At 39.0% G+C, this 18,754-nt stretch overlaps 2 protein-coding genes and 1 non-coding gene across 3 annotated transcripts; 2 read left to right on the forward strand and 1 right to left on the reverse strand.

The window, feature by feature from the left end:
• LOC109226394 (actin-depolymerizing factor 7-like) lies at positions 4,836-5,566 on the forward strand. Its single transcript, XM_019391170.1, has 2 exons — positions 4,836-5,101; positions 5,416-5,566. The coding sequence occupies exons 1-2, from the start codon at positions 4,836-4,838 to the stop codon at positions 5,564-5,566; spliced, it is 417 nt and encodes a 138-aa protein (XP_019246715.1).
• On the reverse strand, positions 6,929-7,000 carry TRNAC-GCA. Its single transcript has one exon. It is a non-coding gene; the product is annotated as a tRNA-Cys (tRNA).
• LOC109226208 (DNA-directed RNA polymerase III subunit rpc3) lies at positions 7,060-17,883 on the forward strand. Its single transcript, XM_019391002.1, has 13 exons — positions 7,060-7,201; positions 7,360-7,507; positions 7,758-7,912; positions 8,018-8,105; positions 8,405-8,553; positions 11,873-12,019; positions 12,089-12,196; positions 12,373-12,484; positions 13,226-13,369; positions 13,489-13,526; positions 13,612-13,704; positions 16,032-16,115; positions 17,650-17,883. Exons 1-13 carry the CDS (start codon positions 7,133-7,135, stop codon positions 17,881-17,883), a joined length of 1,569 nt encoding a protein of 522 aa, XP_019246547.1. The 5' UTR covers positions 7,060-7,132.

Raw genomic sequence — 18,754 nt, forward strand, 5'->3', positions numbered from 1 at the left:
TCTCTCTAACCCCTTAGAAAGAAGTGAAAGGACTTAAAAAGTCAAGTGAATGTGTGCCAAAATGAAGCAAAAGAAGTACTAAAGGGAAGATGGAACCTACTTAGACCAAAAATTTCCTACCCTAAACCAAAAGCCTTCACTATGTCTCCACAAAAGCCCTATATGATCTTGAGTTGAATAAAGCTTACATTAGTGGTGACTCACATAAGGGGCAAGCATATGGTACCTAGAGCCGGACTTGTGACTTTTCCTTGAGAGAGATGAGTGTATTTCCATTAACCTCGTTCTAAGTGCTACTATCCTAAAGGTGAGGTTTGCTTAGGGAGAGTCGAGGATGTGTGAGTTTGGGTTCCACAATGACCAAAGTAATAGAAAGAGTTTCTTTGATGTGTTGAGTCAACTCTTGATGCTCTTGTGTCGCACTAAATCCATGGTGTTTAAAAGAGTGAATGTTGTTAATGATTCATTTGAAATGAGGGCAATTGTTAGTCCCAATTGATGCTAGTTGAGGTCACTTTAGGTCAGCTGAATTTTCTTGGATGTACTCTTAAGGGGTGGGTTTGATTTTGTTTGCTTGAGGACAAGCAAAAGCTTAAGTTTGGGGGAGTTTATAACTAGGGATTATGATGCATTTTACACTCCTTCTTACTTGAGTTTTGATTAGAAAGGTGTACAAAATAGTCCCAAAGGCTCACATGTTGTACTTGATTGGAGGGTTTGGTCAACGAGGTGACAATTCGTCAAAATCAGCTCAAAAAGGAGCGGAACATGCACAAGTACCAAGAACAAGTCCAAGCTCAGTATAACAGGACCAATGCGGCCGCACTCCATTCTGTGCGGTCTGCAAAGAGGAGGTTCATAGAGTGTTCATTTTAGGCAGCCAAGCAATGCGGCCGCAAAACATTTCATGCGGACCGCATTGACGTCATTGCAGCCGCACTCGATTTTGTGCGGTCCGCAAAGCTCAAGTTCAGAGAGTTGCCAAGTTGGAGGAACATCGCCAATGCGGTCCGCAGTCCATTTTGTGCGGACCGCAACAGAAGACACCGCGGCCGCGGTGCATTTTGTGCGGCCCGCTGTGGCCAAGTTCAGAGAGCAGAAATTTCAGCCAAGAGCCTTAGTGCGGCCGCACTCGATTTATGCGGCGCACTGCCCCGCAGGGGTATTTTTAGTCCTAGAACTTTTTTGACCTAAGTATAAAATAGTTTCTTTTCCCATTTTTGGTATCAGTTATAATTTTAAGCTGAGCTGCGCTCGTGAATAGTGTCCTTTTACCATTTTGAGTAATTTTACAATAGTTTTATCATTGAATCTTCAAGTTTTAGTTAGTAATTAAATATTATGGGGTTTTCTTATCTACTTTTTGTTTTCCTCTATTATCATGAGTAGCTAGACCCATCAGCTAGAGTTGTGGCTCAATCCTAGTGTGGGTAATTGATGGGTCTTGTGTTTTAAGGCTTGAATGTCTATGGGTGTTTGATATTTGGACTAATTTATGGTTTTAATGTTGAATTAGTGGTTACAAACACTAGTTTAGGCCTAGTTGACTTGGGCTCTTCTTGAGAAAGAGAGCCTAAGTGTATAAAAATTAGTCCAACACGGAATTGGGGCGTACTCAAGAGATTGATAGCCCCAATTAAAGGGTTAAACCTAGAAATAGTAATACCCGACTTGAACCTCAATTGCTTGCACAAATGATCATACCCAATTGACCTTGAGAAAGTCAATTAGGGCAAAATCACTCAAACTACCGAGAGGTATAGAGTGAGTAGAATCGTGCAATGGTTATATCATAATCCCCAAATATGACAACCTAGCGTTAGACACGAGAACCCGTCAAGTATCCACCTAGGAGAAAGTCACTCCCCTAGTGCCTTTTAACTAATTAGACAACCTTCAATAGTCTACTCTTAGCTTAACTTAGCTTAATCTAGCATCTTAGTAGTATAAATTTAGAAGTAATATTAAAACCAAATATGTTAGAAGTGCAATTAGGAACAATTACACAACTCCAATTTAGATAGAAACTCAACTCCTATCTCTAGCTCCCTATGAAAATCGATCCCGACCTTCTCGGGTAAAAGCTGCTTCGACCACTCTTGTAGGAAACACGCGTTGACTTTGTACATACAATGGAGATTTGGCTATCTATACCCAGTCCCTTCATTACTCGGCCTGGAGATCATGTCGATGGGCGGGGTGATGAACAGCATTTTGAACTCCGAGACGTCTCCCTTGCCGCCTCATTAAAAACCTCACCGAGAACCCGATTGGGATAAAACCCGGGTGAGGAAAAAAAGTACGAATTAGGAGGCGCCTCTTTTTAGAAGTGGAAGTATTTGAGATAGGCGACATTTTTCGGAAAGCTCGATTGTTTTCTTTCCGACGAACTGTGGTCCGTTGTCACAGCTGATTTCTTTGGGAATGCCGAAGCGGCATATTATATTTTTCCATATGAACGCGATAACTCCTTGCTCACGTATTTGAGTGTATGCACATGCTTCCACTCACTTAGAAAGATAGTTAGTTAAAACCAAAAGGGAGTGTACCTTACCTCACCCTGCTAGGGGGGGGGTGTCCGACAATATCCATCTCTCACTTTATGACTGGCCATGGCGAAGTGACAGAATGCACGAGCTCCTGTTTGGTGTATCATAGGGGCATATTTTTGGCACTGCTCACATTTCTTGACTTAATCTGAGGCTTCTTTTTCATGGTAGGCTAGTAGTATCCTGCGCGAACGAGGCATCTGACGAGAGCACGGTTTCCCGTATGGTCGCCGCAGTGCCCCTCGTGTGCTTTCTTCTGCAAATGTGTTACGATACGGTTGTGCCAGTCCCAAGTTAGGTTTATAGAGTGTACCTCGACCTGGTCCATCGAGGAACGGAGAAGGGTGACCACATTTTCCTTGTTGATATTTCTGGTGGTTGCAGCTAGCTTGGCGATACCATCCGCTTTGATATTCTACGCCCTGGTTATCTGATCGAAGCGGCATTCGTCGAATTCTGGTAGCAGTTTGTGAATTTCTAATTGCTACCTCTGCAGTCTCTGTTCTTCGATTTGGAAAGTCCCAGTGACTTGATTCGCCACGAGTCAAAAGTCGTAATGGAGGGCGAGTCGTCGAGTGCCATGTTTAAGGGCTAATTTCAACCTTGCAACCACAGCTTCATACTTGGCCTCGTCGTTAGTCATTTCAGGGCACTGTGTGGATTGGCGGATCACTCCACTGGTAGGGATTTTGAGGACGAGTCCCAGTCTGTTTAATTTTTCTTGCGTCGGGGAATGTGATATCGGAGAGCAGGAAACGCTGCTGCTTAGTTCGCACTCGTTTCATACACATATTGAAGTTTTCCCGTCTAACCTTTTCGTTCTCCGATTTTGAGATGTCATTGGCGGATGGGACGATGAGTTACGCTTTGACCTAGAGGAGGTTCCTCCTCGTCGCCCTGATGTTTAAGTCCCTAGGAAGGCTTTCTTGGGACACCCTTTTGGTGAGGGAGAGGAAGTATCATTCCAAGGGTATTACTTTCGAGGCGTCGGGTTTGTCTGGTGGATGATATTTCAGTGGTTCCGTAATAATTTCCTATTCTTCGATTGGGATGTTTCCTTGCTTGCTTGCCCGTGCTACGCTTACGTTCTTGTTTGGGCAATCAACAGAAGGTGGGTTAGGATGATATCCTCCTTATCCCAATCTGATGAGTTGGTGAACGAAGGTGGATTGGTGGCACTACTTGCTCTACTTGGCGCTCTGATGGTTGACGAGGATGGTGTTTTCTGAGTTTGGTAACCGTATTCGATTCTCTTTCTCTTCCTTTTTGTGCCTTGGATCAGTGCGGGCCAAGCTTGTTTTGACTGGTTCATGGGCTGCCCGGCATGCGGGGGATGGTGTTGGTTACAACTTTTGCTTGTATATAGCATCATGATCTAGGCTGGAGTGTGAGATTCACTTACCGTTCCTCTCGGTGGGTGATCGTGTTTCCGATTTTCGATCTGGAGGGGACTAGGAGGTTTTCACTAAGAAATCCCCACAGACGGCACCAAATTGTTTGACTCAAAAGATATTAGAATCTTTTCGAACAAATCAATTAAAGAGAATGAAGAGGTAAATCATAGTCAAACCTAATAACCTCCAGATCCATAAACGAATCAGAAAATAATGCATAAGATGAAATAGGGGTGATCAATCTCATTGATATTTTCCATTTTTTCATTCATACATCGATGGAGATCACTGTTTTCCATCTTCCATGGGAAGACTCCTTTTTCTAAGAAGATTATAGAGGAGAGAAAAGAGAGAGAGAGAAAAAAAAACCTCCCCTTGAGAGACTCCTCCCCTATATATAGCTATGGAACCCTCACTATGGGTCAATACTGATTCGCACAACGTCCGCTTTCGTCGTTCCCTTAGTATCGTTCTTTGTCACGGTGGGCGTTATGAGTCCGGGGTTTTGCAGCAAACCCCGTCGTCTTTCACTATCTCGCCGCTTGGGCGAGATCTTGGTCAGGCCGACTGCAGCGATCAGATTTCGACCAATACAGTGATGAATGAGCTGAAGGAGTTTTGTGGGATGGAGATATGTGGGCGGAAGGGGGTTCAGCCAAACCCCCTTCGCCTAAAATTACATTGTGTAGGCCAATTTTTTTTTCATGTGTATATATTAGATGTTGAATCTCGTTAGCTTCTTCTTGTATTTTTATTCTTTTATTTTTTGAATCCCCCTAGTAAATATTCAGCTTCCGCTACCAGTGACACAATGCATTGACTATGTATATATCATTCTTCGTGATATATATTCCCTCTTCGGTTGTTTTGACAAAGTAATTTATGGGCCGGCATGCAGGCGAATGCTGCTTCTGGGATGGCTGTGCATGATGACTGTAAGCTGAAGTTTTTGGAATTAAAATCAAAGAGCAATTACAGATACATAATTTTCAAAATTGAGTCTCAACAAGTGGTGGTGGAGAAGCTTGGGGGCACTGAAGAAAGCTATGAAGATTTCACCAACTCTCTACCTGCAGATGAATGCCGCTATACTGTCTTTGATTTTGACTTCATAACTACTGAAAATTACCAGAAAAGCAAGATTTTCTTTATCGCTTGGTAATACCAATTTTCCAGCTTATTTCCCTTCTGTTATATTTTCTCTACGTTTCTCTTCAATCGTTACGATGAAAGGGAGCCTTGGCGTAACTAGTAAAGTTGATGCCATGTGACCAGGAGGTTACGGGTTCGAGCCGTGGAAACAGCCTCTTGCAGAAATGCAGGGTAAGGCTGTGTACGATAGCGGGAGCTTATACACCGGACTGCCCTTTTTTTCTCTTCAATCCTTATGTATCTTTATAATTATTTTGTCTAATTTATGGTGATTACTGTGTTGGGTTAGCTCCTTTTTGACAAACTATCATGGATTTTAGGTCTCCTGATACATCAAAGGTGAGGATGAAGATGGTATACGCGAGCTCAAAGGACATATTCAAGAGAGAACTAGATGGAATTCAAGTTGAATTGCAAGCAACGGATCCTAGCGAAATGAGCCTTGAAATTATAAAGTCGCGAGCACTTTGAAATATATATATATATATATATATATATATATATATATATATATATATATATATATATATATATATATATATATGTTCCCACCTGCAGCCTCCCCTCAATGCTGTTGTATTTTTATTTTCACTTGTTGTTTGATTATGTTCAAGTCATACATTAAATCTTTGTATTGTGATGTCATACTAAGTTACCTTGCTCTGTAGACTATATGCTCCAACAACAAAACAGATTTTCAGCAGCCTGATCATATCTGAATATCATATTCAACTTCTCAATCAAGTCTTACTGCGCTAGAAATGTATCCTGGACTTCTTTTCTTTCTTTTGGTTATAAATCATGAAATTACTAGTTCTTGGTACAAACTGCTTCTACTGCTGCAAGATAAATGCTTGAAACTAGAATCCACTCACCCATGGAAGGGATAAGGTTCAAAATTTATTACTCCCTCTGTTTCAATATAGATGACACATTTTCCTTATTAGTTCGTTCCAAAAAGAATGACACATTTTTATAATTGAAAATACTTCAACTTTAAACTTTTCATATTAGCCTTAATGAGAAGCTTTTATAACCACACAAATGTCATGACCCCACAAAACTTTTACCTTTTAATTTTTTAAGACTGCAAGTTTTAAAAGTCTCCTAGATTTTCTGAACTAGTTTGCGGAACCAGGAGAGTGCAACTACTAACGTGTAGCAGACATTCTTTCAAGTTCTATTGAAGAAAAGTACAAAAAGAACTACCAAAAGAAAACCACATACAAATTAGGACCCCTTTATAGTATAAAGATTTAGTTTTGGGTAAAGCTAATCTATCAATTTATTTATTAATATTTGCACTTAAATTTAAACTTTATCATTCAAATATAATTTATTATTTAATCTAGTTTCTGGTACAAAACTCAATGTTCCTTATTTAATTTAATTGCGTTTAAATTAAATGTACAATTAAACCAATAATCATATTGTTCAATTGCAATTGTCACCAGTTCTTGGATCAAGAGTAATGAGACTTATGGCTTTGAGGGAGGTTTAGCAATTGTCCGTCAATCTGATTATTTCACAAGTATTTTTCTTAATCAATAGGTGTTTGGTCGGCTAAAAAATATAAGGTTTGGCTCGATGCCACACTCGTGTTTCAAGGAGATTTAATATTCTTACTAAATATATATGGTCGCTATTAAAGATTTCCTGGTAAATATGCATAATTATGCGGGAATCTATATGGAATAAGAATACAATTATTAAACCAAAATGTCAAAACTAACTCTCATAATATTAAGCAAAATTTTGCGTTGTTTAAAAAGTAAAAAATATATTTCTAAAGTATTACCAATAATCGACCACAAAAGGGAAAAACAAAAGAAAAGGGCCCAACCGGGTTCGAACCGGTGACCTCTTGATCTGCAGTCAAATGCTCTACCACTGAGCTATGGACCCTTGATGCATCCTAAGCCCTATATTGTTATATTAGTTCTTTCATCACTTTCAACCCATCGCGGCTTCCCGCCTCCGTTTCTTCTGTCACTCTTTCTCTGTCTCTCTCTCAGTAGAGAAGCAGAGTGGGCCGCAATGGTGTCGCCGCACGGCATCAAACTCGCTGTTTATCTCATCTCTTCTTACTTCGGCGATCTTAATGCTGTAAAAACCTAAGACCTATGTCTAAAGATTTCTATGTTTTAATTTTTCTTCCCTTTTAGGGTTACTCTATCCTCTTATGCACAAACTTTGTAGATGCTTTTCAATTTAACTAAAATCAATTTGTTGATTTCTAATTCATCTTCTGTTAATTTTTGCAGAAAGTTTGCGAGTGTCTGTTGCAACGAGGAACTCAATCGTTAGCACAAATTGTACGTTTCACAGAGCTTAGCAGAGAGAATGTTAGGAACTGTTTACTTGTTCTTATTCATCACAATTGTGTTCAAGCCTTTGCAGTTCAACAAGAAGGTACTGTCACTAATGCCACTAGTACTACTATCTCATATTACAAATTAGTAGCCTTTCTAATTAATTTATATACACCATCATGTAAGGATTTTTTACACGGTCAGCCACTTTTATCTGTAGATATCCTTTGGTGACCTGATAGTTTAAAAAAATTCTTTATACTGACAATGTATATAACTTAAAACTCTTCTCAATTTGAGGATAGATAATGAGAAGTTATTTGATTTCTGATATATTGATTGCCATTTAGGTGCATTTGGGGAGGCACCAAAAGTTATTACAAACTACATGGCATTATTTGACAACATAATCCATAAATTGAGGTTCCCTAAGTTTTTAGAGATTGTGTCTGAGGTACTCGGAGAAAAAGTCGGAAAAGAGGGCGGAAAAGAAATCGGAAAAGAAGTGAGTTTCATGGTTATTGTTTGGTTTTAATTTTTGTTGCCGTATTTCGAGCTGATTATATTTTATGTTTATGGTATTGAATGTGTCTGTTTGTTTGTTTCCTAGTGTGAAGAGATTTTTGAAGGGTTGCTTCAACATGGTAGGCTTTCACTCAACCAAATTATAGATAGATTCAAGCAGACATCAAATCAAGGTGAAAGAATTATCCTTTATGTATTTCTCTATTAAGTCTCTTGTAAACTCTGATTATAGACATCTATGTTCTTCGTACGTAAAGCAACTTTTGAGCTTTATGATCACCGGAAGCTATTGCATAATTCAAACAGCAGGCACTCCTGTTCTATTTCATAACCACAATTTGCATTTTTATTTGTTTCTTGATTATGACTACTTGAACCTGAAGCAACAAAGTTGGGTTGTCAATCTTCTAAAAGCTTAAGCTGCATATCCTTAACATCTTTCTTACTTTAAGAGGTCCTCGTCACTGTCCAGGAGATTCTAGCGCTGAAGCTGCACGAGATAACTTCAGCAAGCTAGTTAACGCTCGATTCGTGGAACGCTGTCCTGCCCCTGAACCATTTCTTGGTCCACCAGCTGAAGAAGAAACTGCTGCAAAGAAACAAGGTGCTAAATCTGCCAAGGTACTCTGGTGTCAAAGTTTATTATGATGATGACAACTTCTTTTCAATACTGTTTTCCGTCAAAGACCTGATGACTCCATGTGATGTTGGTTTTCCGCTGCATTTTTAATTTAACTCTAGAAATCTGTGCAATCGTTGCTTTTCTTCTTAAGATGAAGAACTTCTTAATTCCGCATGTGCTTTGGCACTGTTAATCATAGATTGCAAGTAAATGTCATGGTGATATTTGCGAGCAATAGCATACTTCTCTGTTCTTCTATTAACCAGCAAATCTTCTTACGAGAGGTCGAACTGTCTGAGTTTAAAACTAGATATTGCCATATCACTCTCATGTACAAGTTTACAACAAGACATTGAAGCTTTTGCTATGATGGACAATAAAACATAACAAATTGAGGAGTTCCTTGTCTAATTGGCTAAGAAGTTTGGTTCAATTCTTAACTGTTTTACTTAAACTCGTAAGTGTCTTAGGGCAAAGGCTATGTCAGCACCATATATGTTTTTCCACACATTATTTATTTACAAGACATAATTTTCTTCCCAATAAGAGCCTATCTATAATTGGAAAAGGTCAGTCATAATTGGAGTATTTTTAAGCAGCTTCCGAAAAAAAATGATTAAATTTAAGCTTCATCAATATTTTACAGTGTATTTTCATTTATCATTTGAAACTGAGGAATGCATGTTGAAGTCACCGAAAATGACAGTAAACAAGATAAAGAGATAGGAGACAGGATTCATAGTCGGTGCTGTCAAAGGCGCTCTTAAAGCGTGCTTATGCCCTGAAGTGAGGTACAAAACATGTGGAACGCTTCGCCCTTACTTAGCGGGCACTTCAATGCCGTCATCAAGGCACTAAGACATGCTTTTCCTTGCTAATGAGCGTAATCCTAAGGAAGCGACACTAGAAAATTGATATTTCACTTTATTGCAATTTTTTTCAATTTCTTTGTCCATATGTTTGTTATTCATACTTATAATTATTAGTCTTAGACTACACATAAGTATTTGTATTTTTCTTGCACCTTTCCCCATTAAAGCCCACGCTTCATTTGCAATTTTCGCTTAAAGACCCAACGGACCTTAGAACTTTTTTGCGCTTTTCACCTTTGATAACACTATTCACAATGTAAACCAAATGCTCCGGTTGTTTCAATTATATGGCACTCTTTCGATTTTGGATCATTCCAAAATGTTTGACACAATTCTATTTCTATCCAACTCTAACAACTTCCAAAAATTCAAATCCATAAAGTCAAGTTTTAGACTTTGGTGTGATATTTTCACTGTAAAACTAAATTTTCAACTAGTACTTTAATATCTCGTCCATTGCCACTAATAATACATAAGTCAAAAATAATATTTTACACAACAACATACCCAGTATTATCCCATACTGTGGGGGTCTGGGGAGGGTAGTGTGTACACAGACCTTACCCCTACCTTGTGAGGATAGAGAGGTTGTTTCCAATAGACCCTCGGCTCAGGAAAGCATAAGCACCACATTAATGGAAATATAGACAAGAAGGGACAATACCAAAAAGCCATATAAAAGCAGAATAAAAACAACAAGATAGTAAGGTAATCAACAATGAAAGAAAACAACGGTTAGTCACTAAAACCTACTACCAACAAAAAGCGAGACTGCGTGTCAATACTACAGTTATGAACACTCTAGACTACCTACTCTACTACCCTAATCCTCGACCTCCATACATTCCTATCAAGGGTCATGTCCTCGGTCAGCTGAAGTTGCGCCATGTCTTGCCTAATCACCTCTCCCCACCTCTTCTTTGGCCTACCCTACCTCTCCGTAGGTCCTCCAATGTCAACCTCTCACACCTCCTCACCGGGGCATCTGTGCTCCTCCTCCTCACTTGGCCAAACCACCTAAGCCGCGCTTCCCGCATCTTATCCTCAATAGGGGTCACACCCACCTTATCGCGAATAACCTCATTTCTGATCCTATCTAACCTGGTGTGCCCGCACATCCATCTCAACATCCTCATCTCTGCTACCTTCATCTTCTGGACATGAGCGATCTTGACTGGCCAACACTCAGCCCCATACAACATCGTTGATCTGACCACCACTCTATAGAACTTAACCTTAAGTTTTGGTGGCACCTTCTTGTCACACAAAACACAGGAAACGAGTCCCCATTTCATCCATCCCGCCCCAATACGATGCGTGACATGTTCATCAATCTCCCCATCCCCCTGAATAATAGACCCAAGGTACTTAAAACTACCTCTCCTAGGGATGACCTGCGAGTCCAGCCTCACCTTCCCCTCCTCGAGTCTCGCCACTGAACTTACGCTCCAAGTATTCTGTCTTGCTCCTGCTCAACTTGAAACCTTTAGATTCCAGAGTCTGCCTCCATAACTCTAATTGCGCGTTCACACCGTCTCGCGTCTCGTCAATCAATACAATATCATTTGCAAATAGCATGCACCGCGGCACCTTCCCTTGGATGTGGCGCGTCAGTACGTCCATCGTCAGAGCAAACAAAAAAGGGTTGATTGCCGACCCCTGATGCAACCCCATCATAACCGGAAAATGGTCTGAGTCCCCACCCACCGTCCTCACTCGGGTCATTACTCCATCATACATGTCCTTAATCAACCTAACATAGCAACAGGTATACCTCTAACCTCCAAACATCTCCACAAAATCTCCCTCGGAACTTTATCGTATGCCTTTTCTAAGTCGATGAACACCATATGTAAGTCCTTCTTTCTCTCCCTATACTGCTTCATCGATCTACTAACAAGGTAGATGGCTTCTGTTGTCGAACGCCCCAGCATAAACCCAAACTGGTTCTCGGAAATAGACACACTCCTCCTCACCCTTAGCTCTCCTAGGCTTTCATAGTATGGCTAAGCAGCTTGATACCCTGATAGTTATTGCAATTTTGGATATCACCATTGTTCTTGTATACAGGAACCATTGTGCTCCACCTCCACTCTTCGGGCATTTTCTTCGTTCTAAAAATGACATTAAATCCTCAGTCAAACACTGTCATACAAATAGTAATGCAGGGTGTACTAGCATAGGGATTCAAGAAAGGAATGTAGGTTAAATCTACAGTATTTTTGGGCAATCATGAAACGTTCTTTCAAATCAACAAAGAGATGCTGCTTCCTTTTTTTAATAAGAAGAATACTGCTACCAGTATTAGGTTATTTGGGGTGAGGAAGGTGGATGAGAGCATTAGCATCCTTGTAAGTTGGATATCTAAATATAGTGCAGAAAAAGCTATCTAAGTTGGTATTTTACTGTTCATGTTCTTGATTTTGTTATTTACTGGTGAAAACAGATTGTAAAACAAACCATTGAACAAAGAGCCTTGGCAGCAGCAGCTCCAATGGAATCCATGAGATTCTTAGTTGAAACAGACACCTGGAACGAGGCTTCTGTGGAAACAACGGACAAAAAGACTACGGTTGTGACACTTGGCACAAAGGTTGGTATAACATTTTCATTATAGATATCTATTTTGCTAGTCGGCTGATCTATTATTTTGTGATTTTAGCGGAAGCAAGATAATTTAGAGTCAAACACAGAACTGCTGGCTACAGATGAAAATAAAGTACTCTGGCGTGCCAATTTTGAAGAGTTTATTCGCCGCTTAAGGCACAAGGTTGGTCTGTCAACTTCTTGTGATGGAGTACCAATACATTCAAATTAGTGTCATTGTTAGGTTATTTCACAAAAACCGTTAAACCATCAAAGAAAACAGTAGAATTGAAATCTCCTTAGAATCTCAAACAATGCCTTGCTAGAATCACAGCTATTATCAAACTGTATGGATTGTAGGCTTGCGTTGCAAATGTGAAAGTACGTGTCAACAATGATGCTGCAATTGTGCTTGCTGCGACCCTGGAGTTGAGTAGACATTCTGAGACTAAAGTGAGAATCGATAACTCAGGTGAGTGTGGATTTCATTTACTGGTCAATTAATTTGAAACATGTCTTTGACCTCTTGCTGATATTACTAACAGATAAATAGAAACTAAAGTTTGCCTTTGTCAAAAAAAAAAAAGGAAGAAGAAGATGTGGATGATAATATGCTCAACTATGGGCGGGTGCATGGTGACAACTGACGCATATGTATATGTTTGAGATGAGGGATTGCCAGCATCATGACATAAAAAGACATGATATTTCACATCTACAAAGTTCACCAACTTTTCTTCATAAAATAGAAACCCCGCCAACTTTAATCTTCGGCCTTGCTTTTGAGGCTTTAACATCTTGAGTTTTTTGTGATGGTACATTCATGTTGAATCATATACTCATATATGGATAACTTTCTAGACTGGAGCCTGAGCCTCATAGACCCTTTTCAGAGACGTGCACAACAGTGGCATGCTTGCTTCTATACTTTTCTGTAGTTGAGTAATTTCTGTATGATAAGGTCTGTAATTGAGTAAAAGTCGTGGCCTGTACAGTTAACATTTTTGTACTTGCTTAAGATATTGTGCCAAAAATTTGCATTTGGTTTGTTTTTGTGAAAGGTAGCAATTTGTGTTGATGAATATCATATTCCTGTTTTAGCTGTTCATGTAGTGTTATCTTTGGCTTTAAATTTCACAGACTCTTTTATCCCACCTTCTAAATGTGTTGGTCATTATATTTTTTCACTGAAATCTGAAATCATTATTTGCAGTTCCTCAGTCCATAAATGCTATTTATGATGAGGTGATAAAGAGGGATGGTGGTCTTGGTATGGATTTGGAGCGTATCAGAGCTTCCCTTGTTGAATTAGGATGTGAAACCCCATTGATGGCGATAGATGAAACTTATAGTGTAGGTAAGCATATCTATCCATACTTGACTTTTCGTTGTAATATAATCTTGAGCAAAGTCTAAAACCTTGTGGATGCTGGTGTTTGATTTCCGTTATAACAACTGATAGTTATGTGTCCACAGATTTGAAGAACATTATTGAACAGGCTCGCATTGAAGAGGTTGGTTACAAACTTATAGACCAAGGTTAGTGTTTCAATTTGCTAAAATCTGGCTTATTTCATCTCAATATGCTATAACTTGCAGGTGGAATCCATTGTATTAAAAAGGTATGGAAGGGAGGCCTACAGGATGTTCAGATTACTGTCAAAAGCTGATCGTCTTCTTGAAACTGATAAGGTATCACAGGCTTGCTGAATGTATGTTGATTTAAAGGCAACTTAATTTGAACTCATTACCCATGCTAGATTTCTACGAATCGTTCGCTACATAAGTAGCAATGGGCGCACTCAAGGATGTAGCGTAGAGGTCAATGAAGTGGGTGAAAACCATGAGAGACCAGGTTGAAATCCCAGTAGAGACAAGAAAACTCTTATGTGATTTTTCCCCATGTGCCTAAGCTTTGGTTGACGGAGTCACCCGGTACGTCACTAGTAAGAGGTAGTAGGTACGCGGTGAAACATTCGAGGTGCCCACAAGCGGGTCCAGACACCACCTTTATGAGAGAATTAAATAAATAAATGGCAATGAGGCTGCTCTGTACTTACCAGATCTTGTTTATCATGGGTTGTCTTCCCTGTTTCTTTTTAGTCCTTAAAACATCTATTATCAAGTTCAGCTAATGTTGTTGAGGGACGAAAAGTACTTCAGTGAAATCATTAGGCATAGATAGCTATATTTTTTTTTGTTGAAACTGGTTTATTTGTTTGCTATCAACTTTAATTGATGACTATCATTTCAGTTTTCTCCTATTTTTTATTCAAAAGCTTTATTTTATTATCAAAATGCCAAGTTCACTTCACCCAGAAATATGCATTGCTTAGTGCAGGAACTGGGTGTTTATATCTCTTTGGTTCTCTAAATTGTAATTTACTCTAGCAAATGTAAGTTTTAATGTAGGCCTTCAAAACATTTAGTCCCCAAATGTAGCAACACATTTCACAAAACTGAAGCTAACAATAAAAATCATTAGATAAAGTATGAAGGGAATAAGTAGAAATGGAACAGATTAGAAGATTTGTGTGTTTCTTTTTTCTTTTCTTTTTTTAAATAAGGAAGAGTGTAGTAGGATAGCACTCTCCCCATTTTTTTATTTCCTTAAATGTCCCTGCCAACTCATTAAGTATATGGCATTTTGTCTTTTTTGAATTACCCCAATTCATTTCCTCTCCCCTGCATCATCTGGAGTCCATTTCAGTTCACCCTCTCCTTGAACAACAGTCACCACTGTTGCCCCATCACCACCCAACAGCCCTCTCCACCACGAATAAACCACCACAAGGCCATCCTTATCTCATCACCTTAAGAGAGCTCACAGCAACCTCCATACGCAAACACTATTTTTCTGTCCAAACAACACCTCTAAGCAGCCAGTACCAATCACAGAGGACTCCAACAAAAACCACCAGCCACCCTCAAGCCTTCATACACAAATTCAATAGCTCTTGTTAAGACTGGACTACCAATTGTTTCCAACGAACTGCAACTTTTCTGTCAAACGGGAGGATTTCCAATTTTTAATTGTGAGTAAAACCGAATTTTGCATCAACTGTTAGAAAATATGTTTCGATGGCGAAAGTTACTGATTTCTTTTTTTTTGTTTTTGCGAAACGTTAGTGTGGCTTCATCAGTTCTGGGGAGCTTTTTAGTTCAGCTAAAAGTGGGGCAGCTCGGAAAAGCTATTTGGATTCTCAGATCCTAGCGCTGCCATTTCCGTGTTTGTCCTGTTGCCCATCCTTGTTTCCTTTGGCTGCTGGAGTTCAACCATCTGCCAAAGTTCAATTTGTTTTCACCCACATACTTGAAGATGGATGGCTGTAGAGGGGAGGAGGCTGCAGATACCTAGGGTAAAAAACAAATGTATCAAGAACTTGTATTTTTGGTGTCATAGTAATATCTTAGATAAGATGGATCAGTGTTCGGAATTTTTACACTTGTTAGGGGAAAACATGTAGTATGTTGGAGTGAGATCTGCAGTTATGACCTGTAACTCTTTCTATACCATCTTGGTACCTTTTCAGTATATATCTTTACTTTAAAAAAAGGAGGATGGCTGTAGCGAATTGCAACTCACAAAGCTGAAGAAAGTTGGGTTAAAGACAGAAAACCCCTTATATTTAATGTACTAACAGGGGTATTTTTGAGAATCGTGGGTACAATGCTAACCTACGATGGCCATGTAGTAGGTTAGCAAAACCTTATATATATATATATATATATATATATATATATATATATATATATATATATATATATATTTGAAATCTAGATGTATAGAGAGATAAGGGGTTTGGATCTGATATTTCTGGAAATAACTGTGTTCCATGGAAATTATTGCTCACATGTAGAGGCTCCTGAGAAAGTATGCATCATAAGAACAATGTTGAAGTGCTTTCTTGTTTGAGTTTTTTACAGAATATTTGGGTGATCGAAGGTTTTCTTTTTGCACGCTACAATTTGTTGATAAATGAGATGAAAGCAATCTTACAATACTGTTTTCTTTTCAGATTTCAGATACCACATTTGTTGAAAAGAAAGATGCAGTCAAGATTCTATTTAAGCTGTGGAAAGATGACTACTTGGAGATGAAGGTAATATATTTCTGGGCTTCTGTTGTAGTAGAAGAAGAAAATCTCCTGATTGGAATGCTTCCTTAAAATTGAAGACCTTTGAGAGTAGAATAAAAAATATCTCGAAATTATTTTGTGGATTTTCTTGCTGTCTTATGCCAATGTCATGGAAGCAGCAAAAAGGCATATTTGGCTTGCTTCTGCATCTTAAGATAGCTAAAGCCAATATGAAGGGAGGGTAAGTGTTGTTTTCTAACATGCTATAAAGTATATCTCTTGTCTTGCTAAACAGTAACATGCCTTACTCTGATCTATCCCATGGTGGGGATGATTTGAGTATGTTTCCGATCTCAGGATGCATTCCAGGGGAGGTGCTCTTGCTAATCTATTCTCGTCTCACGTAATCCACGAGATAATTTGTTCTTTTTGAAAGTAAAATTTTGTATTTCGCTGATCAAAATGAGACATTTCTAGACACCTGGTGCATACCCTGAAATTCATAGAGCTAAAAAAAAAGATCTTTATTTAAGCAGCAAAAATATCCTTTGGAAGTACTTATAGAAAAGAGTATCCTTTGGAAGTTCCAGATACTGTGCACAACTTCGTTGATTCTGTGCTTCGCAGTAGAGATCCATACGCAAAATTGTTTTTGTGTGTGTGTGTGTGTTTTTTGTTTGGGGGGGGGGGGGGGCTTAAATTTTAGCTCAAGTTGGATGGTATTTGGGAGACCGCGAACTCTCTAACCCAGCAAAATTACCCGATTATGCAAAGCGGATGAATTGTTAAGCTTCTCAATAAGAAAATCTATCAGTTGTTTAAAATCTCAAGAATCTAGGGCGTGACGATCATTCTGATTCATCAGAAGTACAGGAGAATGGTTGCTTCTTCCTGCTGGCTTTCTTTCTATAAGCAGAAACATTGCTACTAACTAGACACATCCTTGCTTCAACAGCAATTCCCTCACATCTTTTAAGGTCTCCATCCATAGTGAAGCGAGAAAAGGAAGGTGGATAATAGTGAACCTTCACACAGCGCCAATAAATCTCACAATCAACTAAGGTCAGAAGGTCAACAAAGGATACAATAAGTAGGTGCATGAGATAGCATAAATACCCACTTATGCAACGAGGAATTTCTCCTCGTTGCCCTCCTGTGCTACATTAGATAATCAGTTATTACGGAGCCTTCTGACCTATACTCTTGCTCAAGCTTTAATATGCTTTTCGTTCTAAGATATAGAAGGTTGATGGTGTTTCAAACCCCCTAATGGGCTTGCACTTGCAGGACATAATATGTCAAGAGGGACAAAAATACAAATCAAAATGATAAGCTCGAAATTGTTTTATTTTCCAACTGCGACTTATATTGAAGAAAGCTTGTTATTCTTCTTTCCTTTGTAACACATGCAAGCACGTGCATACACATGTACACACACATCTATATATATACATATATATATTTAGAGAGAGAGAGAGAGAGAGAGAGAGAGAGAGAGAGAGATTGCATTGAACAAAGCTTCTAACACACACTAATGATATTCCCACATTTGCTCCAGAAAGTTATTGCACGTGGAGCAAGGCAATCAGAATTCATACTGTGGAAAATTAATAAGCAATCTCTTTGGGAACATGTTCTAGATGAAATGTACCATGCTGCCCTTAATTTGAGATTGAGAATAACACACGAGCAAGAACAGGAAAAAGAGGTTTGTTTACAGAGCTCACCTATCAATGTTCTTCTTCTGTCTATTGCACGTTATTTTGTTATTTTCGTTTATCTTTTATTTTAATGAAATCTGCATGTGTAGGTTGGCAGATAATGTCTATATTAATGAACCAAATAATTAGTTATTTGATGATCGTCGAACAGTATGCATTTTTTACTGAGGACATGACCCTTGATAGGAAGGTGTGGAGGTCGAGGATTAGGGTAGAAGGTTAGGTAGCCGAGTGTTTGCCTTGTTCATACCAGTAGTTTTAGTGCACTACTTAGTGTTAGTCTTATATTGTCTTATTCTTATATTTCTATTATTACTTGTTGTTTCTTTCGCTTCAGTTTTCTGATTGGTTGTTGGTGTTGCTGCTTGTTGTTAAACCTTCCTTTTTATCCTTCCTGAGCCTTTTTACCCTTTTTATCTTTTTTCTTTCCTGAGTCGAGGGTCTATCAGAAACAATTCTCTACCTTCTCAAGGTAGGGGTAAGGTCTGCGTACATACTACCCTCCCCTGACCCCACCTGTGGGATTACGCTGGGTTTGTTGTTGTTGTTGTTGTTGTTGTTGAACAGTATGCATTTGGGGCCATCCTTCATTTTAGGTTCTGTATCTTCTAATGAAAGATGATTGACTGACAACGAAGTTCTTTTGATTGTCTAAGATAGACGTATCAATTGGCTAAGAATTAGTGTGTCTAGAGACTGACACAAACCAAAAAGGAGTTCAAAGGGAACAAAACAGTCTTTCTAATTCTACTTTGAGGCATGAACCATTTACGTTGAATGCAACTTGAATGTGAATTAGTTATCTATTCCGCGACTTTAAAATAGTTGTGGTTCTTCCACTTTTTTCGTTTGCTGGGCAGATTCTTAAAGATCCATTTAGAACCCAACGGTTTATTTCCAGGAGGAAGATCAACCAATTCCCATGTATGGTTGTTCAGTATG

The sequence above is a fragment of the Nicotiana attenuata genome, chromosome 5, assembly GCF_001879085.1.
Source record: "Nicotiana attenuata strain UT chromosome 5, NIATTr2, whole genome shotgun sequence".
Lineage (NCBI taxonomy): Eukaryota > Viridiplantae > Streptophyta > Magnoliopsida > Solanales > Solanaceae > Nicotiana > Nicotiana attenuata.

What these genes read in the sequence shown, in the direction of transcription:
- LOC109226208 (XM_019391002.1), top strand. Translation starts at nt 7,133, where the DNA reads ATGGTGTCGCCGCACGGCATCAAACTCGCTGTTTATCTCATCTCTTCT. An exon ending in ACTTCGGCGATCTTAATGCT is followed by an intron (nt 7,202 to 7,359) that starts GTAAAAACCTAA and finishes TAATTTTTGCAG; the next exon opens with AAAGTTTGCGAGTGTCTGTT. An exon ending in CTTTGCAGTTCAACAAGAAG is followed by an intron (nt 7,508 to 7,757) that starts GTACTGTCACTA and finishes ATTGCCATTTAG; the next exon opens with GTGCATTTGGGGAGGCACCA.
- LOC109226394 (XM_019391170.1), top strand. Translation starts at nt 4,836, where the DNA reads ATGCAGGCGAATGCTGCTTCTGGGATGGCTGTGCATGATGACTGTAAG. An exon ending in AAGATTTTCTTTATCGCTTG is followed by an intron (nt 5,102 to 5,415) that starts GTAATACCAATT and finishes CATGGATTTTAG; the next exon opens with GTCTCCTGATACATCAAAGG.